The 22,500-nt window shown below is 40.9% G+C and overlaps 2 protein-coding genes across 10 annotated transcripts in view; one reads left to right on the forward strand and one right to left on the reverse strand.

Annotated features, from left to right (window-relative positions):
* LOC113807774 (glutamate receptor U1) overlaps positions 1-1,458 on the forward strand; it is a 27,991-nt gene extending 26,533 nt beyond the window's left edge. Inside the window, exons 16-17 of one of the 2 annotated variants that reach the window (XM_070140449.1) lie at positions 710-824; positions 1,198-1,458. In XM_070140449.1, the coding sequence (XP_069996550.1) occupies positions 710-824; positions 1,198-1,350 (268 nt within the window). In that variant the 3' untranslated portion in view covers positions 1,351-1,458. The remainder of the gene's footprint in view (positions 1-709; positions 825-1,197) is intronic. The other variant, XM_070140451.1, reaches the window with a different exon arrangement.
* Positions 1,459-4,188: 2,730 nt separating this feature from the next.
* The window catches only part of LOC113807763 (hypoxia-inducible factor 1-alpha-like), a 317,856-nt gene continuing 299,544 nt past the window's right edge, over positions 4,189-22,500 (reverse strand). For 5 of the 8 annotated variants that reach the window (XM_070140470.1, XM_070140452.1, XM_070140465.1 and 2 more), the window contains 10 exons: positions 20,148-20,295; positions 13,340-13,553; positions 12,942-13,083; positions 12,586-12,823; positions 11,632-11,794; positions 11,285-11,389; positions 11,009-11,163; positions 10,671-10,894; positions 9,939-10,510; positions 4,189-8,980 (listed from right to left, as the gene is read on the reverse strand). In XM_070140470.1, the coding sequence (XP_069996571.1) occupies positions 8,564-8,980; positions 9,939-10,510; positions 10,671-10,894; positions 11,009-11,163; positions 11,285-11,389; positions 11,632-11,794; positions 12,586-12,823; positions 12,942-13,083; positions 13,340-13,553; positions 20,148-20,295 (2,378 nt within the window). In that variant the 3' untranslated portion in view covers positions 4,189-8,563. The remainder of the gene's footprint in view (positions 8,981-9,938; positions 10,511-10,670; positions 10,895-11,008; positions 11,164-11,284; positions 11,390-11,631; positions 11,795-12,585; positions 12,824-12,941; positions 13,084-13,339; positions 13,554-20,147; positions 20,296-22,500) is intronic. The other 3 variants (XM_070140487.1, XM_070140453.1, XM_070140482.1) reach the window with 1 other exon arrangement.

Genomic DNA, 22,500 nt, shown 5'->3' on the forward strand with positions numbered 1-22,500 from the left:
ATTTATTTATTTGTATTTTTGACTTTGGTTGCATCTGTTGGGTGTTTGTTGACTTGTATGTCTGTCGGCCTATCCGTGTGTTTATCTGTCTGTATATTTATCCGATTGTCCTCTTTCTCTTTCTCTCTCCCTGTCCGTCTCTCTCTCTCTCTTTCTCTCTCTCTCTCTCTCTCTCTCTTTCTCTGTCCCTCTCTCTCTCATACCACTAAACATAAATATATATATATATAAACATATATATATATATATATAAATATATACTATATATATGTATATATATATGTATATAATATATATAAATATATATAACTGTATACATAACCTTATATATATATATATGTATAATATATATATATATATATATATATATATATATATATATATACATATATATAAACAACTTATATATAACTTATAAATATATAACATAATATATATATATAATGTATATATAATAACTTATATTTCTCTATTCTTTCTCTCCCTCTTTCTTTCCCTCCCTCTTTATGTCTTCTCTCCTCTACATAATTATGTCTTCTCTCCTCCTCCCACCTCACTCCCTCTCCCCTTCCCCCTCGCCCCTATTCCTCCCCCTCCTCCCCTCCCTCTCTCCCTTCTCCCTCGCCCCTATTCCTCCCTGCTCCCCTCCCTCTCTCCCTTCTCCCTCGCCCCTATTCCTCCCTCACTCTCCCCCTTCTCTCCCACACAGAATCCGTTGGCTCAAGTACTTCGGCGTGATTCAGCACATCAAGAAAAACTACTATTCTGTTCCTTGCGAAGTCGAAGTCACAAGCAACGCACCGGAACCCATGAGTCTCCTCCAGGTGGGTTGAGTGTGTTTTGTGATATATGTTTTTTCTCTGATTTTATTCATTGTAGGTCGTGGCTTAGGATTCCGTTTGTTTGTTTTTATTTTTTGTATTTGAAGCTTTGTTTGTTTGTTTTGTGTTCATTTTTGTGTTTGAATGTTTATTTTTTTTTTTTTTTTTATCTTTTGGTTTTTGTTTGTGTATTTGAATCTTTATTTGTTTTGTTTTTATTTTCGTATTTGAATCTTTATTTGTTTTGTCTTTATTTTCGTATTTGAATCTTTATCTGTTTGTTTTGTTTTTGTTTTTGTTGTTGTACTGGTGAAACATGTGCTACACGAATGAATTTTGATTTTTTTTTTCTTATATTTTCCTGTTCGTCGTTTAGTCCCAGGGCGCTTTCTACGTCCTCGGTGCCGGCCTGGCGTTGGCTACGGCTTCCTTCCTGCTTGAGGTTGCCTGGAGAGCCTTCGTCAGGAGGGAGGACGACCAGGTGGCGTGGAGAACCTTCGGCAGGAATGAGGGCTACCCTGGCCCTTAAGCTGACGAAGGGGAAATGTTAAATAAGAGGGAAGAAGGGGAAGGAGAAGAAAGAAAGGCTGGGTGAGACTGATCAGTTAACGTGTAGAGAGAGAGAGAGAAAGAGGGAGAGAGAGAGAGAGAGAGAGAGAGAGGAGAGAGAGAGAGAGAGAGAGAGAGAGAGAGAGAGAGAGAGAGAGAGAGAATGAGAGAGAATGAGAAAATGAGAGTGAGAATGAGAAAATGAGTGAGAATGAGAAAATGAGTGAGAATGAGAAAATGAGAGAGAGATCGAGAAAATGAGAGTAAGAATGAGAAAATGAGAGAATGAGAAAATGAGAGAGAGAATTAGAAAATGAGAGAATGAGAATAAGAAAATGAGAGAGAATGAGAATGAGAAAATAAGAGAGAATGAGAATGAGGAAATCAGAGAGAATGAGAGATAGAGAGAGAGAGATAATAACACAAATAAAAAGACTTAGATAAATAGATAAGTATGTAAATAGATACATAGACAGACACAGAGAGACGATATATATTGAAATAGGTAAAGAAATAGATAGATGGGTGGATGGGTGAATAGATGGATGGATAAATGGCCGGATAAATGATGAATGGATGAATAAATGAATGGATTGACAGACCAGCAGACAGCTAGAGAATTACGTAGAAAGAAACATAATGAGATAGGTAGTGTTAGATTCATATAGATGTAAGACCAAGATATATAGAAATTTAGAACGATAGTGGATGAGTTAGAGAAACAGATAGATAGATTGAAGTAGACACGATAGATAAGAAGATAGATAGATAGGAAGGCATATATGCAGAGAGATAGGTAGGTAAATAGATAGAAAGATTGGTATATAGGTATAAATATAAGTATTTATATATGCATAGGTAGGTAGATAGATAGATAGGTAGGCAGACAGATAGATAGGTAGGTATATAGATAGGTTGATACATACGTATGTAGGTATATAGACATAGATATGTAGGTATAAAGATAGGTAGATCGATAGATAGATAGATAGAAAGATAGACAGGTAGGTAGGTAAGTAAGTACATAGGCAGGTAGATATATAGGTATATAGATAGATAGGTGGGTGGGTAGGTGGGTAGGTGGGTAGGTGGGTAGGTGGGTGGTTGGGTGGGTGGGTGGGTAGGTGGGTAGGTAGGTAGGTAGGTAGGTGGGTAGGTAGGTAGGTGGGTAGGTAGGTAGAGGTGGGTAGGTAGGTAGGAGTGGGTAGGTAGGTAGGTGGGTGGGTGGGTAGGTGGGTGGGTAGGTAGGTGGGTGGATAGGTAGGTAAAGGTGGGTAGGTGGAATTGGGTGGGTGGGTAGGTAGGTAAAGTTAGGTAGGTAAGTAGGTAGGTGGGTGGGTAGATGAAGGTGGAGTGTTGGTGGGTCGCAGGTGATGGCAGTGGGGTGGTGGGTGGGTGGGTGAGGTGGGTGGAGTGGAGTGTGATTGGGTGGGTAGGTAGATAGATAGAGTAGGTAGGTAGGTAGGCAGATAGGTAGATAGGTAGGTAGGTAGGTAGGTAGGTAGGTAGGTAGGTAGGTAGGTAGGTAGGTAGGTAGGTAGGTAGGTAGGTAGGTAGGTAGGTAGGTAGGTGGGTGGGTAGGTAGGTGGGTGGGTAGGTAGGTGGGTAGGTAGGTGGGTGGGTAGGTGGGTGGGTAGGTGGGTGGGTAGGTGGGTGGGTAGGTGGGTGGGTAGGTAGTAGGTAGTAGGTAGTAGGTAGGTAGAGGTAGGTGGAGTATAAAAATATAAAAATATATATATATATAGATATGTCGGTATATATATATATATATATATATATATATATATATATATATATACATATATGAAGAGAGAGAGAGAGAGAGAGAGAGAGAGAGAGAAAGAAAGAGACAGAGAAAGAAAGAGAGAAAAGAAGAAAAAGAAAAGAAGAGAAGATAGAAAGAATGAAAGAAAGAAAGAAGAAGAGAAAGAAAGAAAGAAAGAAAGAAGAAAGAAAGAAAGAAAGAAAGAAAGAAAGAAAGAGAGAAAGAGAGAAGAAAGAAAGAGAAAGAAAGAGAGAAAGAAACGAGAGAGAAAACGAGAGAGAGAGAGAGAGAGAGAGAGAGAGAGAGAGAGAGAGAGAGAGAGAGAGAGAGAGAGAGAGGGAGGGAGGGAGGGAGGGAGGGAGGGGGGGGGGGGGGCATTCTTTAGTGTCTTGGTATTTGACTAGCATCTCCACAAAGGGTTTGTAGCCTCAACAGCAATTCTTCCATACACCTGGGTTGAAATTTGATCACTGTATCATATAATTTGCTGTCATGTTTGATATTTTATTATTGTTTGCGTGAAGCCCATCCTTTAATGACACAAATTCTCATTATATCTTACTTAAACTTATTAAATATTACCAGTTTCACTATATCTCTTTTGCCTTACCTTCTTATTAATTGTCCTTTACTCTTGAAAGCCTATTTATTTTTATCTAATTTTATTTCTCTTAATTTTCACATCCTTTCAATATTTTTTTCTTTCGTAGGATCTTACTCCATAAAAGAGAATTACTTTTTTTCTCCTTTTCTTTTCTCTCTCACTTGTCATATTTCATTTTTTTTAATTCATTTTTTTCCTTTACATTGGACGCAAAGTCTGACGTTGTGTCTGTTGAAATATTCCCAAATTATAAATATGAATTGAACTTTGAAAAAAAAGTTAAAGCTTTTAGATCTGGAATCCTCCCATCACTTTGTTCTATGGGCATTAAAAATAATTCTTGATTTGATTAACGAAAGTTCAGACTGCGCTGCACCAAACATTTTCAAGCAAATTCTTGATTTCATTAGTTCAGTTCTTATCTTTAGACAGGATAAGAAGACATTTAGTTTGTACCACAGTTTATATATATATATATATGCAGATTAGTAATGGATATCTGATAGCCATGTGATCAGCTAACATTTAACTTAAAGCATATCTCTAAATTATTTCCAACACATTTGTTTTTAAGAGTTCTTACAAATAATATCAAATTTACTTTCCTTGCTGCACACCTGACTTTTGCTTTCTCATGAAATATAGCTGAAAAAAAGACCAGTTCAGTGACCTAAATGCTATTGTAGTCCCTAAAATTAACTTTTACATTACCTTCAGATTAATGTGCTTACTTGCTGCATGTATATTGAAGTACAGGAAGGGTATACAGCTTGTTAACAATGGAAAAAGCATAGCCAAAGTTGTTGCTCCACAGAAAATACATGGTGATGATAAGTTGGTTTTGGGTCTTAATTTTTTAAAACTGAAAACTTGTGGTTACTTGGCAATAAAAAATATATCTCTCCAGTTCATGTGTCTGCTAAGTAGCTTTTACTTTGTTTTCACATCTGTGACACTTACACTTTACAAAATCAGTCTTAAAAAAGCCAAATGAGTGCATAGCTTTTGTGTCTAAATGCAGTAATCTAAAGAGAGCAGCACAGACTTTTTTACATGAAGTGTTTTGGCGACAGTGTCAAAAAAGGGGGGGTGACTCCTTAACAAGACAATTCTACACTGAATTTATTACAGGCTAAATTGATACAATTACAGTTTCATCACTCAAATTTTATCTTTAGCAGATCACTAACCATGGTAATAATTTACATACCTAATTCTTCATAGCGCTACAGATTGAAAAGGCATCATAGCAAGAGGCATTCTTGTTATGCAACAATGTATAAAAATCAAAAAATAATATTAATCATTTCAACAATGTTAGGTAGATTTCTTTGTAGCAAACCCTAAGCACTTTAGGGGGAATATACAAGTGAAAGATACAATTCTGCTTTACGAAAACGTCAATGCCTCTTTGTTATGAGTCTGGCAGTAACCTGATCTAAAAGAACCCCCAAGCTCTAGGGTAAAGCCTGGGTCAGATATATATATGAGGAAGTTTGACATATCAGAAAATTTGAGCCAATGGATTGGTTTTCCACAAGTATGAGATATACCTGCAGCACAAATTAACTAATATGGCTGTAAACTCCTAAAAACCTATGGTTAATATTTTTTCATATACTTTTTTTGGATTTATGAAGAAATATGTTGCTCATGAAATCACATAACTTGCCAAGCATTCCTTGCCTAATGTCCTATTTCATACCACAATTTGCACTGACTGAACATATTTCTTCTGTGGAAATCCTTTACATTATTCTAGAAACAGAGTACAGATACTTGAAATCCACATGGCACACATACTGTGAGTAGAATACTGCAATCAGAAGACATACTCATGAAATTTTATATAAGGTGTTGTGAGATTGTATGACATCAATTTAATCTGCATGGCTTGATGATTTTTCACCATGTTACAAAAATAATAATATGGAAATAAAACATGAACAAAAAAAAATATTCTGTGATAATAAATTTGAGGATTTTTGTTTAAGCCTTAATATTAAAAGCAACCAAATCTTAAAGAAAAAAAATCCAATAACATATAGTTGCACTGCTACAGCAAGCCTATACTTCTTTTCAGTGCTTAGAATATCAAAGAACAGAGAGACGAGAAAAAAGAAAGAAAGGAGAGAGACGAGAGGGGGAGAGCAAAGCAGGAACAGGGGGAAGAAAACAGAAAGAGAAGGAGAGAGAAAGAGAAAATGAATTTAGACTAACTTATTACAGCATTCATACTAATGCCATAAAAAGATACACGATCCACCACCTATATGACATGCATCTAATTTTCAACTCAGGAGGTTGCTGTAAATAGAATGTGGCAGGTCTTACTAGCCAGAAAGGATCCTTAACCTATCTACTCTCCCACAAAAGTCTAGTAACTAAAATAGAAGTGGGATATGTAGAGCAGTAACCATTATTGCAATCGAAGTTGTCTGCAGACAATTCCGAAGAAAAAAATAACTGAGTACGGTAATGCAAGAATGTTATTGTCGTTTGTTTGTATTGGAAAATGGGAAAATGAAATGAACTTAAAATATCTCTAAAAAAAGAAAAGAGAAAAAAAACAAAGCCATATAGATAAAGATAAAATAATATAAAGATTTTCTGCATGTATTAACAGTTCACATACAACGCAAAAAAATAAATTGGTCATTCAAATCAGGAAAAAGCCTTCAATTTTAAGACGAATTCTTCTGTTACAGTGTAAAACTGCTAATAAATGCAGACATAAAGTTCCATACATAAATTCTTTTCTAATCATACCACACAGACACCAGTAAAACAGTAAATTATATATATACACATGCATACAACTCCAAGGAGAATTCTTCTGCATCTGGGCAAGTTAATACCAACAGTCATACTTCTAATTCAAGATTACATGAATTAAAAATAAACAAACACCTTTCCAAAATTATAGCTCTATTATCATACCTCATTAAAATCTCTGTAGCTTGGGGTTAATGGAAAATCATAATGGTATTCTGATATGGCAAAGTCCCTCCAACATTCTGAGAGTACCTCCCTTTGCCCTACATCATCCATCCCAGCTGACTTGAAGAGTGATCTAGCTGACAGTCTACGGTCTACCAAGCTGCTGCCACGCAAACTTTTCGGCCACCGAGGTCAGCTGCTTTTACTCATGCTTCAGAACAGATGGATGAGCAGCCTACACAGTGGTTTGTCTCAAGCTAAGATCTAAGAATCAAGCCTTTAAGCTCAATCTAGCTAAGGACACTGCAGACTAACACTTTTAACATCATGGTTGAAGGCTTGTTCAATCCCAAACTCTCTCTGAAAACACTTGGTCATTTTGGCAGTATTCACAAGTATGGATAAGCTTGTATAAAAGTAAAACATGTAAGAGGAATGAAAAAATTACATAAAACCAAATACAAAAAATAAAAATCAAGGAAATACATAATTAAATTCATGAAATAGAATCTGAAATTTGCCAATCTGATCCTCTGATTCATTGTTTCAAATATGGCATTTTTAGCTGAAGCTGGTTGAAAACAATGAACACAAAATGTTTATGGACACTTGTACCATTTGTGTTTCTTTTAAAAAAGTTCTCTAAACTCCTTGGAAACTACATAATTTTACTATCTTTAAGTAACACGGTTGTAAGCTCTGGTACAAGATATCAGCAAGTAACAAATAATATCTAAAGTTTAATCAACTGATTAACCAACTGTTCGTACTTCAATGCTTTTTAACTATAAGTAGTTAAATTAAACACAAAACATAAAAAATGGGCAACTTCATACCACTCATCAATTGAAGAACATCTAAAATTTAGTGAAGTATTTACTTCTAGTCTGCAGTAATGAGATCCAAAACTTGCTGCACCAAACATTCATATTTCCAAGTTGGCATAAAAATCTAAAGTAAGAAACAAGTCAAGGACATATGCAATACTTCCTCAAAATGCAGCCAAAACATAACATTATACTGGACAGGATAAACTGCTAGACATCTTGAACACCCTAGGCAACTTCTAAAAAAATCCTTTTTGTTTTTATCACTGAAGGGTAATAAGGAGGTACTATAAAACACTCTGTCCAAGGCACGGAATCACTGTCTTTTCCAGTACAGCAGAATTATTCATCTTCAAAAAAAAATCTCTTGTAACCTAATTCTCAACTGCTCTTGCTTAGGAAGAATAAAATCTATTATGGAAAAAACACTAAAGGGATTAGCCTGTCATGTTCTCCATCACAATGTGAAACTGAATTATCAATTACATTTTCTTGAGAACAATGCCATAATATACAATTTATATATGCTTTTCCTTCTTTAATTTTATAAGTTTGCACAATTAACTGATCCTGCACAAATAGCTTTAAATTTCTTTCTAAAAATATTGTTAGATATGGAGGGAAAACTAATCAGTTTCAGTCTTGTGCAGCAAAATAAGAAGGTTCAGTGCCACACTAAAAAAATTATTCCTAAACTGTAAGACATTAATTACAGCATCAAGGTAGGAAGGAATCTTAATAAACTTCAGCAAAACTTGGGATATCCAAATAACAAGGAGAGATGATGACAAATCAGAATATGGTATTAAGCAAGTTTCAGACCTCCTGGAATACCAAGCTCAAGAGCATTTATCAACCATAATAATTTTACTTATGTCCCTTCATTTCAACAACATATTGGCCACAAAGAAGGGGAAGTAAGGGTAAATTTCAGAGCTAAAAAAATACTTCTCATTCATTCAAAATCTAAAAAGCAATAATCTTCTTCATCCTTTCTAAGAAACTATGAAGATGGATGTTCCCTCAACACAAATCCCTGTTCACTGAACAGGAAACCTTACGGACTCTGATCTAAAGCCATGAGCAGGTCAGATCCCTGGAGTAGACTACAATTATTGGCAGGAGCGTTGACCTCATAGTCTAATTGTGTAAGATCCAGCAAGTCTGGAATCGACAGGTCAGGGTCCATCAATAGCAGTGGGTCCTGGCGGCGCACACGCTTGAAGAAACCATCTCCTGAGCCTTTTGAAGCAACCTTGATGGCAAGATGTCCAGCATGCATCAGTGTTCCTTGGCTGCCTGTGACAAGCCTCAGTTTGGGAGCAGAAAGCTGATTGCCTGTATTGGTTTCACTGCCTCCTGTGGCAACCATGTCAGTCATCCTGTCTTGAGACGGACGCGTCGTTGCAGAACTCACTCCACTCCCTCCTGGTTGAGGCTCACACCTCACTATACTTCCAACTTCTTCAACATTCTGTAGTGATGAGGAAAATAGGGGTAAAAAAAAGGTTTGTAGCAATATCTCCAGACAAGTCTGAAAAGAGGAATCTCTGCAAAACTCCTTACAATTATGTGATAATAAATGATCCTACACAAATTCATCCATAAATCAGATTATCTTGGTTATTGCCACAATGCCATTCTTTAAGTTATAAATCTATATCAGTTGGATAAAAAATTAACATGCATGTCCTCACATTTTGGATAATTTAACAAAAATGCACTAAAACCTAATTGCATGTTTCATCTTTCTCAGGAATTTAGAAGAAACTTATATTAAAAAAGTGATTATGATTACTCAATATGAACAACAAAAATTCTCAAATACATCTGTACTAGTTTTTCATAAATCACATCTACTGAGCTTAAAATAAATCAAGAAAAAGGAAGCACCTGCATAAAACAAGCATAAAATAAACATCTGAAGAGCAAAATGCACACCAAAAATACAGGGACACTGCAAAAACCATGTCATGTCTTAATCATACTGAAGTTGGCAAGAGCTTTAAGAGACGAGCAGGCAAACTACTCCTACATAATGACAGGCTGTTTGTTCTGTGAATCACACAGACTGGAGACTTTGAGCAATTAGTACTATTCACTTAGGAGTTGGTGATATAGCCATTACATTCCTAAAGTGACAATTGACACCATTCAAAATACATGCTAATGGCATGCTGAAAAAAATAATGGTCTTAAAAATTTCACATACTTTCCCCCCCCATCAGCTCATGCAAATAAAAAAAATAATGATAATTGCACTCAAATTTAAATAATGCACAAGGAAACAAAAACTTTACATTGCAAATACAGTAAAATACAGTAACTAATACCAATTGTACTATTGCTCCACAACAAAGTGAAGTCAAGCAAATACTGAAAAGAAAAAAAACTATGTCTCATGTTGTAGGGTTGTGCAGTTGTCCCTGTACCTTTCTCTCCTTAGCATCATCACTTGGCGTGTGAGTGCCAGGAGGCGTGGCGGTGCTCCCTGAAGTGGCACCCAGAGGACTTGCTGGTGCCAACACTGAGTAGCCAGCTGACTCGTCACGCCCACTCACCAGCAGGTTTCGAAGCACTGAGTGTCTACTGTCATTGCTTGAACTCTGATGGGTGCCGAGACCTCCAGAATGTCTTCCCCGAACTGTGATGGGCTCTTTGCTGATCAGCAACTGCTGCATAGTGGGGGCATAAGGCGTGGTCAGTAGGCGCACTCCTGTCTGCTGCTGCTGTTGCTGTTGCTGAGGTTGCAGGAGTGCTATATGCCCATCCCCAGTTGCTGAAGATGATAGCATCTGTCGCTGGCGATGTGAGAGGGAGCAGAGCTTTTTGTGGGTGAGAATGGGAGATGAGTTTGGAGACGGCCCCCTCTTGACAGCCAGTGACATCTGGTTAGTGTCTATGGTGATTAAGGGTGGCGGTGGCTCTACTGTCTCTTGCACCATTACAGCTGGTGGCTCATCCTCACCTTGGTCATTGCAATCAGGAGATCCATCTAAACCATCTGTTATGAGGAGAAAAGATAATGTTCGTCTCCATTACCTGTCTCAAAATCTTTCCTGTTTGATGGGTTTAAATATAGATAAGAATTCAAAAGCAAAATCTCAAAAGTATATTTGCCAAATTTCAATCTACGCACAAATGCAATGCCTTTAATCCCTTACCTTTTCCAATACAATGTCCTGGAAGTACCTTGTTTGGATCAACAAAATTCTCCCCTCCGTCAAAGAACTTGCTTTGTTCATACTGGCTCTGCTGCGAGCCTCCTCCGTTATCAACTTTACTATCCTTCCCTGTACGACAGCTGGTAATGGGTGGGTCTGTATCTCGCAGAAGCTGAGCAAGACTTGAATCTTCCTTGCTGTTTAAGGTATAACTCTTGGTCTCTCTAGAGGACAGGAACAAACATTTTATAAACTTACTGTGTCTACACAGAGTATTCCCCATATAATAAATTAAACACAATTCAAAAATCATCTGAAAAGGCATTCTGGGAATTTACCTGTGGTATCCAAGTTGGTTCTTTGGAGATACAGCAGGCTCGACCTCCGCACCCCATAACAAATCATCCGAACTCAACACCAACATTTCATCACTGTGGGGTATGTATGGGGCCCTCATGTCAAACTCATCAGAATCCATGTTGTGGTCTTCTATCTGCAAGAGGGAAACATCAAATAGCATGATACTAAAGGTGTTTCAATCAACCATTTCAAATCAAGAGGAAGTTTAAAAGATATAGCAGAAAAAGGTATTCTATGATGGATTCACAACCTACCTTGAGCTCCACTTTGGTGAACTCTGACCCAGGGTTGGAACTTTCATCCAGTTGTGAGAAGAAACTCTCTGTTGTTGTTCTGGGATGACTGCTGCAGCCTAAAGTCTGTGGGAGTTAACACAACAATCTTTAGAAATTTTTCTCAAAATATTTTTCATATATGATGAATTGTCTGATGCATGGAAATAGAAACCACCGACACATAAGGACATGAAAAACATATATACATGCACACACTCACTCACTGTCTCTCTCACTCACACATACAAAATATATAATATCTTAGCAATTGTTAGTTTCTTCATATTACCAAATCTGCACATTCCTGTTGAATTGTAAAATCTTACCCCAAAATTAAATTTCTTTTCCAGGACTGATGGCAAGGCCGCCTGAGAAAGCAAAGGCTTTGGGGGTTCAGGCGTGCGAAGTCCACCTGCGGGTGGACTGCTGCAACTGGATGCTGGACTGTTGCCAATGCTGTTATTAATAATCACGTTTCCTCCACTCAGCCTGTTAAAAAGAAAAATAATCTTAGAATGTAACAAAATTTTCATTTATGTGGTCTGGGTTTTCTTTCAGAAAGCACATGATATAATTTCTATCTTTACAAATAAAATTTATATTTAAAGCTTTCATAGGGGGGAGGGTTAGAGGGAGAGGAAGATGAGAAGAGGGAGAGAAGAGAAAGGAGAGAGAGGAGAGAAGGGAGAGAGGAGAGAAGGGAGAGAGGAGAGGGGAGAGAAGGGAGAGAGGGGAGAAGAGAGAAGAGAAGAGGGGAGAGAGAGAGACGAGAGGGGGAGAGAGAAGGAGAAGGAGGAGGGAGAGGAGAGAGAGAGAGAGGAGGGAGAGAGAGAGGGAGAGAGAGAGAGGAGAGGGAAAGGGAGAGGAGAGGGATAGGGAGAGGGAGAGGAGAAGGAGGAGAGGAAAAGGGAGAAGGAGAGGGAGGAGAAAGGAGAGGAGGAGAGGGAGAGAGAGGGTAGAGAGAGAGAGATGAGAGAGAGAGAGAGAGAGTGGTGAGTAGAGTGAGTGGTGGTGGTGGTGGTGGTGGTAGAGTGGTGGTGGTGGTGAGAGAGAGAGAGAGAGAGAGAGAGAGTGAGAGAGAGAGAGAGAGAGAGAGAGAGAGAGAAGAGAGAGTGGTGGTGGTGGTGAGTGAGTGGTGAAGTGAGTGAGGTGAGTGGTGGTGGTGAGTGGTGAGAGAGAGAGAGAGAGAGAGAGTGAGAGAGAGAGAGAGAGAGAGAGAGAGAGAGAGAGAGAGAGAGAGAGAGAGAGAGAGAGAGAGAGGGAGGGAGGGAGAGGCTGACCTGCTGCTAAGACGCTTCTCTTCACTGATTAGCTTTTTCTCAAAACCGGAGTTGCTCTCCTGCTCTTCAGACACAGACGAGGCAGTGGTGAAGAGGACATCAGTGCTAGAAATGGGTATCTGGGCGTAGTCAAATGAGAACATATCATCCAGGTTGGGCATGAAAGCAGGCAGGGGCACGCACGTGTCACCCCCCGAGGGAGCCAAGTGGGTCAAGTCCTCAGGTTCTTCCTTCAGCACTGAAATTAGGATGAAACAATGCTTGCTTTTATTTTCATTTAAAAGTTTTAAAGAAGGACAAAATCCTCCTGTGATCACACATTACACAACATCCTATTCTAAGCAAATATGTCTTACCTGTGCATTGTGGATCATCTTCAGAGAACATCAAATATCCTTTGTTCATTTCCTCAGTACGAGGAGCGAAGATCTTGGATGTGGTTGCCACAGGTGTCGGAGGTGGGCCTACTGGTGTCACACGAGGAGTCTGGCTCTGAGTCTGTAAGGACCATTGATCTTGAAAATTTGCATATGCAGAAAAAAATCAATAATACTAAGAATTTTATGAAAATCAAAAACACTTCAAGGGTTGAACATTCCAAGGTAGCATTTACAAAGAGAATCAAGTGTATTATCCATTACAGACCCTAAACTTCTGGCCTCTAAAAGCAATCCATCAAATTTTGGAAAACTCTTTCTCTGTAGCAAAATTTTTGCATCATTTAAGGCAGCCTCCACACAAACCACAGACTGACCTTGGGTTGGGCAGGAGACTTGGGCAGAGGGAGTGTGGGTGTGGGAATGCTGGGAGCCACAGTGGGAGGCGAAAGGCTGACAGGCGGGGACTGGCTATCCACCCTGCTGCAAGTGCTGTCTGGCTCTTTGCTGCTGTTGGTGCTGCTGCTGCTACTGCTCTTGCTGCACATCAATTGCAGCTCTGACACAATCTCTCCTGGAGACTCCACACCACTGTTGAAGAATTCACAGGTTAAGTTATTTGTCATATTACTTTACAGTATCATTACAAGAAAAAATAAACAAGAATGTGCAGGTAATAATATATATCTTGAAAACTTTTATGTGAATCATCACTATTTACAGAGAGAAAAACACATGGATTATTAATGCATATGACAACACTGCAATCACTTTTGAAGACCAAGGCAATGCTTCTAAACCTTACAGCCCCTTGCATCTTATGCAACTATTAAAATTACTTTTCACAGAAAAAAGCATGCAACAGTTAAAACTAAGTAAAAGAGAACTCAAGCACCTATCTGTAAATCAAAAGTCAAAGTTGTAAAATTCTAGCCTGCAAAGAAATACAACATGTAAAATGCTGATAAAGTCATACTTATAAGAGACACTGCTAGTGACCACCAGTGATTTCCCCAAAACAATGGGATATTCTTGACAAACAGGCACGTGCCATCTTTGACTCTTGGCCTATATTTATTCTTCAAAGCTGTCACAGATCAACAGTATCAACAATCACTACAGCGATCTCATGTACACCATGAGCTTAGAACGTCTGCTGTGGCACCTCTTTCAACTAATCTACTAATGGTTCATTCAAATGAGAAATCAGAAGTCTACATGCTGACTCAAGTATTCTCTTAATTTTCTCAACAATCCTAAAGAGTCTCTGGTTGAGGTCTAGAGACTAAAATTCAAAACATCATCTATTTGTATATTCATACCACATTTCTCCTCCATACTGCACCCCATATTTCTCTTTTCTCTATATCATCCACCAGCTACTCCTTTATCCTTACCTTCATTTCACTTCACTAGATAGTTTTACGAGATCTGATAATAAACATCTTATCAAATCTCAAAAAAGTATCTATTTTCATTGGCTAGTCCCCCAACCCACAGCTCCACTGCTTATACTGCTTATCTTCCTATCAACACGTCTCACTATCTATCCACCCACTTACCAAAATGTCCATTAACTGCCAATCCATACAACTGACACCCAATACACATGAGTCATCCAGTGCCAAGCATCACTTCCCTGTAAAAGCAAGGTCCTGCCCAAAGTTCACACCCCCCATCCAGTGCCAGCAGCCGTCACATGAGAGGTTGAGTAATGGTGTGGCGGCTGCCCAGATCATCTCCTCAAGGCACCCCAAAGGAAGACGAATGGCCTGCATGCTGAGGGTGAACCCTGTATAACTCCCCAGGATTTATTGAATAACCTGCCTTTTTTTCCTTTTTTCTTTGCTTTTCTTTTCTTTCTTTCCTTTTCTAGTCTATTCTTTCTAGGAGCACAAGAGCTGGGGATTCTAAAACCCTGCAACTGCAGATGTTAAAAAAACAAACCAGTGACACAAGCAGCTACATGCTAAACCATTAAAGTTAATGATCCATAAACGTTCTTTACTTCAGCCAAGATAGTTTCTTGTATTACTAATTTTGTGCATAGTATATTTCATTAACTAAGATTACATGCATTTCCTTTACTTCCTTGCAGTTTCTCTTTTAGTCAACAGCTTAACATACAAGCACCATACCCTGTTATATGGTGCATCATTTGGTTCTCCATCCATACCGAAAATTCAAATTTATGTTATATCTCTCATCCTTCTTCCTGCCCTTAGGTCCACAATCTCTATCTTTTTATGATCTTTTCCACTCCCTTTTTTATCATCTCATTTTTTCAGTCTTTTGGTTCCTCTCCCTCACCCTTATTTTCATTTTCTATCTAACTGTTTCTCTGTGCATTTCTTTTTCTCTCCCTCACTCCAAAATGGGGGAAGATGGAGGAAGGAGAGAGAGGGAAAAGGAAAGAAGAAAGAAAGGAAGGAAGGAAGGCAGGAGAAGAAGAGGGAGGGAGGGAGGAAGGAAGATAAGAAGGAAGGAAGGAAGGAAGGAAGAAGAGGGAGGGAAGAAGGAAGGAAGGAAGAAGAGGGAGGGAAGAAGGAAGGAAGGAAGGAAGGAAAGGATGGAAGGAAGGGGAAAGAAGGAAGAAAAGGATGGAAGGAAGGGGAAAGAGAAAGATGAGAAGGTGGATGGAGGGGTGTGTGGGGAGGGGGAGGAGGGGAATATAGTGGTACTATGACCCTCCGTTGGCCCCTCGCGACCTCTCTCGGCCCAGGACATCCCCGTGCACGGCTTCGGATGCTGACAGCGCAGCTTAGGACGTGAATTACAACCAGACGACCGGGTGACCTGTTCGCCCGTTTCATTGACACCATGAACTATGGCAGTACCAGTGTCCTCGTGCAAACCAGCGGCAATGGGGTATGAAAACCAGCTGTGTGCCCGCCGCCAGGCCGCCGAGGGTCACCTCGGGGGGAGGGGAAGGAGGAGGAGGAGGAGGAGGAGGAGGAGGAGGAGGCGGGGAGGGGGAGGGAGGAGGGGAGGGAAGGAGGAGGGGAGGGAGGGGGGAGGGAGGGAGGAGGGAGGAGGAGGGAGGGGGAGGGAGGAGGAAAGGGAAGGGGAAGGGGAAGGGGGAGGGAGGAGGAGGAGGAGGAGGGAGGAGGGGGAGGGAGGGGAAGGGGGAGGGGAGAGGGAGGGAGGGGAGGAGGGAGGGAGATGGAGGGGGAAGAAGAGGAGGAGGGGGAAGAAGAGGAGGAGGAGGAGGAGGAAGAAGAAGAAGAAGAAGAAGAAGAAAGAGAAGAAGGAAGAAGAAGAAAAAAAGAAAGAAAGAAAGAAGAAAGAGAGATAGAAAGAAAGAAAGAAGGCAGCTGAAGGAAGAAGCAAGAAGATACAAGAAGATGAAAAAACATAAACAAAATAACAATTTCCCTCCCAAAAAAGTGCGGAAAGAGCAAAGGAAGCTGGCGTCGGAGCAGGCCTCCTCGGGAAGACGCCGCGCAGAGCCAGCGAAGGGAGCCCGGGGGAGGCGACCGGAAGAACTGGCGCCCTTGATTCACGATCCCGCAGTTATATTGCCAGCATGTGCAACCACGCCGAAAATGGCTTCTCCGGTCGCGCGGAACTCTCCACTTGAAAAAAAGGAAAAAACAAAGAGGAAGAGAGAGAGACAGGGGGAGGGGTACGGGAGGGAGAGGGAGAGAGAGAGGGAGAGAGAGAGAGAGAGAGAGAGAGAGAGAGAGAGAGAGAGAGAGAGAGAGAGAGAGAGAGAGGGAGAGAGAGAGAGAGAGAGAGAGAGAGAGAAAGATGAGAGAGAAAGATTAGAGAGAAAGATGAGAGCGAAAGAGAGAGAGAAAGATGAGCAGCGAAAGAGAGAAAGATGAGAGAGAGAGAGAGAGAGAAAGATGAGAGCGAAGAAGAGAGCGAAAGATGAGAGAGAGAGAGAGAGAGAGAGAGAAAGAGAGAGAAAGAGAGAGAAAGAGAGAGAAAGAGAGAGAAAGATGAGAGAGAGAGAGAGAAAGATGAGACAGAGAGAGAGAGACAGACAGACAGCGAAACAAACAGCGACGGAAAAACTGGCAAAAAATGCGTCCATTTCTCACAAGTCGGAAAAGCATTTCGTTCTCGCCGCCCGAGAACATTCCCGCCCTGCCGCTTCGTCTTCTCTCGCTTCGTCTTTCACTGCTTCTTCCCCGTTTCTCTTTTTACTTTTCTTCTCTTTTCTTTCTCTTTCGTTTTTTCTTTTTTTCAATTTTATCTTTCTCTTTCCTCCTCTTCTTCTTTTACTTCTTCCCCGTTTTTCTTTTTACTTTTCTTCTCTTAGCTTTCTCTTTCGTTTTCTTTTCTTCTCTTTCCTCTTTTTCTTTTTTCCAGTTTTTCTTTTTCTTCTTCTCATCTCTTTTTTTTTCGTTTTTTTTTTCAATTTCATTTCTTTCCTTTTCTTCTTCTTTTACCTCTTCTTCCCAGATTTTCTTTTTACTTTTCTTCTCTTCTCTTTCTCTTTCGTTTTTTATTTTTCAAATTTATCTTTCTCTTTCCTCTTCTTATTCTTTTACTACTTCCCAGTTTTTTCTTTTTCTTCTTCTTCTCATACCTCTTTTTTTTCGTTTTCTTTCTTCAATTTCATTTCTCTCTTTCCATTTCCTCTACTTCTTCTTAACTCTTTCTTCTCATTCCGCTCGGCGCGTACCTCCACGTACCTCCTCCCCCCCTCCTCCCTCCTTCATAAGAACTTTCCCCGAACCGAAATCGACAGAAAAAAAAAAAAAAACTTCGGCGATCGATCTTCCGACGATCTTTTATCCTGGCTTAAAAAGGAAGAAAAAAAAAAGGAAAAAAAAAAACAAGAGCGCATATCATCGCGGGGGTTGGGGGGGGGGGGGGGAGGGGGAGGAGGGAGGGAGGAGGAGGGGAGGAGGGAGGAGGAGGGAGGGTGAGGGAGGAAAAGGAGGAGGAGGGAGGAGGAGCAAGAGAAGAAGGAGGAAGGAGGAGAGAGAGACAGGAAACCGTGATAGAGATTGGGGGGGAGGGAGGAGGAAGAAGGAAAGAAGGAAAAAAAGAAAGAAAAAGATCAGACCACCCAGATACAGGAAGGAGGAAAAAAAAGAAAAGAAACAGATAACTTTTAAAACTGATCCCGGAAAGTACAACCCCGCCTCCGCAGCCAAGAAGAGAAGCGATAGATAGCATTGTGGGGGTAGGACGGGCGGGGGAGGGAGGGGGAGGGGGGGGGAGTAACTTCTATTGCTTGACACCATTTCTACGGATTTAGGGGCGTTTTTCTTTTTTTTTCTTTTTTCTTCTGTCTCGGGATTTCCGGCTACAGTTCTGAACAGCGGATTTTCTCAAGCCGACTCAGTCCATGATTTATGTTCGGCTTTTCATGTTTTTATGTTTTTTTATGTTATATTTTTCTTTTCTTCAGAGGCGTCGCTTGTTCCTCTAAGCCTTTTAAATATTAAACATACTGATCTATTCATCTTTTGATTAAAAATACATTAATAACGAAATAAAGCGCATCTGATATTCTATCTCGCTGGATTCTGTTTCTATATATATATATATATATATATATATATATATATATATATATATATATATATATATATATATGCCTCTCACTTTCTCTCTCTCTCTCTCTCTCTCTCTCTCTCTCTCTCTCTCTCTCTCTCTCTCTCTCTCTCTCTCTCCTGTCAAGGTTACCATCTTGACATTTTGTATCGCATGCCTGAATCTCGGATCCTAAGATTTATGGGGGATTCAGGGAAATCTGAGAATTCCCCAGATTTGCCTCTCCCCTCCCCCCCCTTGCTTTGCTTGCTCTCTCTCTCTCTCTCTCTCTCTCTCTCTCTCTCTCTCTCTCTCTCTCTCTCTCTCTCTCTCTCTCTCTCTCTCTCTCTCTCTCTCTCTCTCTCTCTCGACCAAACAGAGGAGAGGAAGTCATAAAAATCAGAGCAGAGCTGCATCGCTAACGAGTAAAAAGTGCTGAATGGCAGAAGCTTTCCTCATAACTCCACCAGAGCAATGAGTCATCAACTCATCCCAGATCTCACCAGCTCATCCATTCCCAGGGACCTGAATCAGGGAGTCTTCAACCTCACCCAAACCCACCTACACTCCTTAACTCATCCATACTCTCCTAAACTCACCTAAACGCACCCAAACTCATCGAGAGTCAGTCTTCAAACTCACCCACCAAACCCAACTACATTTCTAAACTTACCCAAACTCCCCTAACTCACTCAGACTCACCCTAACTCTCTGAAGCCTCGTCCTGACTCTCCTAAACTCACCTTACTCACCCAAACTCACCGAGACTCACCCTAACTCTCCTAAACCCACCCAAACTCACCCTAACTCTCTAAAACCTCATCCAAACTTTCCTAAAACCACCCAAACTCACCCTAGGTCTCTCAAAACTCTACTAAACCCACTCAAATTCACCCAAGCTCACCCAAAACTTCAAATCGAAAACGGGGAGGGGGGGGGCTGACTTCGATCAAATTGGGCGGCCTATGGGGGCGGGGGTGGGGGCTACAGGGAGGCATGCGAGGGCGTGGGCGGGGCAGCGAACGAAAGGCGGGCGCGGGGACAAGAAGGCCGAGGGGCGTGGTCACAGCTCTCGGGGTGTGTGTCAGCTAAACTATCGTTGTCATCGCTAATAATAACATCATTAAGTATCAGTGAAAATCAAGCATCTCGACGACAGCAACGACGACGACGATGATAATGACGACAGCAGAAAACCATAATAGAAGACAGAAGTAATGGGAAGAAGCAACAGGCGATAAAGAGAGAGAAAGGAACTGAGGAGGAGATGGTGACGAGGGCGGAAATATGACGAGTCCACACAACCTCACAACAACAGCAACAAAACAACAACAACAGCAGCGACAGCAACAACAAAAACAACAGTAACGACAACAACAGCAGCAGCAACAACGTTAACTTAAATCAATATGTGAAAAAATAAAATGCAAACGTGCCAGACCAAAATAACTAACTAATCAAAATGAGAAGAAAATAAAATAATATACAGAAATACCTGACAACAACAACACAACTACAACTAAATCAATAATAGAAAAAATGCAGACGTAGAGGACAAAAAAAAACAAGCACATAAAATAACAACTAAACATAAAAAAAATACAGAAGTACCCTACACAAAAAATAAACAAACACAACAACAAAAAAAATCAAAATCAACATGAGGGGAAAAAAAATTGACAGCAGACGTACCTGACGACGTAGTTGAGACACACGACGTACTGCGGCTTGTGGTCCTTGGGCCCGTGAATGAGCGTGGCCTGCGTCACCAGCCACACGTAGCCGCCGCCCCTCGCCAGGAACCGGTACTGCCCCGTCTCCACCTGCCCCTTGCTGCGCACTGCAACGGGAGGCAGAAGGGGGTCGTTATTAAGGGGATCTCTGCGTTCACTCGGGCACTCTTTGCCATGCCAATTTACACATTATCATATTCTTTATTGTGACCATACGTTCGTTATTACGCATTATCATATTCTTTATTGTGACCATACGTTCGTTATTACACATTATCATATTCTTTATTGTGACCACACGTTCGTAATTACGCATTATCATATTCTTTATTGTGACCACACGTTCGTAATTACGCATTATCATATTCTTTATTGTGACCACACGTTTGTTATTACACATTAAAATATTCTTTGCTGTGACAACACGTTCGTTATTATAGTCTTATTCCCTGTAGTATTTACACATTCCTTCTGGCATTCTTTATACCAACATACACACTGCATTCTCCATCATGAAAACACGTTCATTATTACCATTTTTCTCTTACCAACATACACATCCATTATCTAACTCTTTATCGTGAGAAGAACAGGGGGTAAACAGGATAACAGAAAGGGGGAGACAGAGGCCCAAAAGATGATGAAGAAGGGAAGAGGAGAGAGAAAGAAGGTCCAATCTCTATCATACCAACACTCTCGAACCCTTCCTTCTCCCTTCTCAATCACCTGTTTCTGTTTCAAAGTCGCTGTTTCCCAATCTAATTTTCCCCCCTCTAAAACAATGCGATTACCCAATTTTACCTCCTCGAAAAATGATTATCAAATCAAACAGCACAAACTAAAAAAAAAAAAAAAAAAAAAAAATATATATATATAATAACAAAAAAGAAAGAAAGAAAGAAAAAAAAAAACATCGCGCATAGTACGAGGATCGCGAAACCCTACGCACTCCGCTCGCCACGTTTCACTTACGTTCGGGGTTGAGCCGAGGAACCTGACAGTGGATTTTGTCATTCCGTTCCTCTTCTCTACGATAAAACTCATGTTCCGGAAAATTATCAGATTTTTACCTAGATGTGAAGCAATTACATCACTTTTTCTCAATATAATCTTTTGATGTCATAGGAAGCGTTCAAAAACAAGAAGAAACATACTAAAATTTTGATTATGTTTTTTTTTATATTACAGTACAAAAGAGAGAGAGAGAGAAAGAGAGAGAGAGAGAGAGAGAGAGAGAGAGAGAGAGAGAGAGAGAGAGAGAGAGAGAGAGAGAGAGAGAGAAAGGAGAGAGAGAGAGAGAAAGGAGAGAGAGAGAGAAGGAGAGAAGGAGAGAGAGAGAGAGAGAGAGAGAGAGAGAGAGAGAGAGAGAGAGAGAGAGAGAGAGAGAGAGAGAGAGAGAGAGAGAGAGAGAGAGAGAGAGCGAGAGAGAGCGAGCGAGTTAAGAGAGAGAGAGCGAGAGAGAGAGAGCGAGAGAGAGAGAGAGAGAGAGAGAGAGAGAGAGAGAGAGAGAGAGAGAGAGAGAGAGAGAGAGAGAGAGAGCGAGAGAAGAGCGAGAGAGAAGAGCGAGAGAGAGAGAGCGAGAGAGAGAGAGAGAGAGAGAGGAGAGAGAGAGAGAGAGAGAGAGAGAGAGAGAGAGAGAGAGAGAGAGAGAGAGAGAGAGAGAGAGAGAGCGAGAGAGAGAGCGAGAGAGAGAGCGCGAGCGAGAGCGAGAGAGACAGACAGAGACTGACCTCGATAATGAAGGAAAAAAGTTAAGAGGAGAGAGAAGGAGAGAAGCACGAAGAGAGGAGAGAGAGGAAAAGAGACAGCGAGAAAGGCGAGCGACATCAGGGGGACCTCAGCCACCGCGCCACACCCTTGTCCCCGCTGCGTCTAACTGCCTCCCCTACGCCAGGCACATTTTACAGGTAGGCCTACTGTGCCATGCGCCTCGTCCCTGCGCCCCTCGCCCCTTTAACAGGCTCGGCCCCACAGTAAACATCAAGCACGCGCTAAAGACGTTATGAAACAAACGACGACGAAATGATGATGCGATAGTCTACGACTCTCTTCTTCTTCTCCTTCTCCTTCTCCTTCTCTTTCTCTTTCTCCTTCTCCTCCTTCCTCTTCCTCCTTCTTCTTCCAGCTTCTTCCTCGTACCTACTCCCGACGCGACACGACCGACAACCCCCGACGTGAATTCCAACGACTTCCCCCAAGAGATCAATTTACGAACAGCGGACCGGGAGGAGGGCCACGCGAGTTCTTCCGGATAACGTTTCGCGGACGAAGGGAAGGATGCTGATGGGGAGGGACGCTGCGGGGAGAAGGTT

This window comes from Penaeus vannamei, chromosome 3 (assembly GCF_042767895.1).
Source record: "Penaeus vannamei isolate JL-2024 chromosome 3, ASM4276789v1, whole genome shotgun sequence".
In the NCBI taxonomy this organism is placed as follows: domain Eukaryota; kingdom Metazoa; phylum Arthropoda; class Malacostraca; order Decapoda; family Penaeidae; genus Penaeus; species Penaeus vannamei.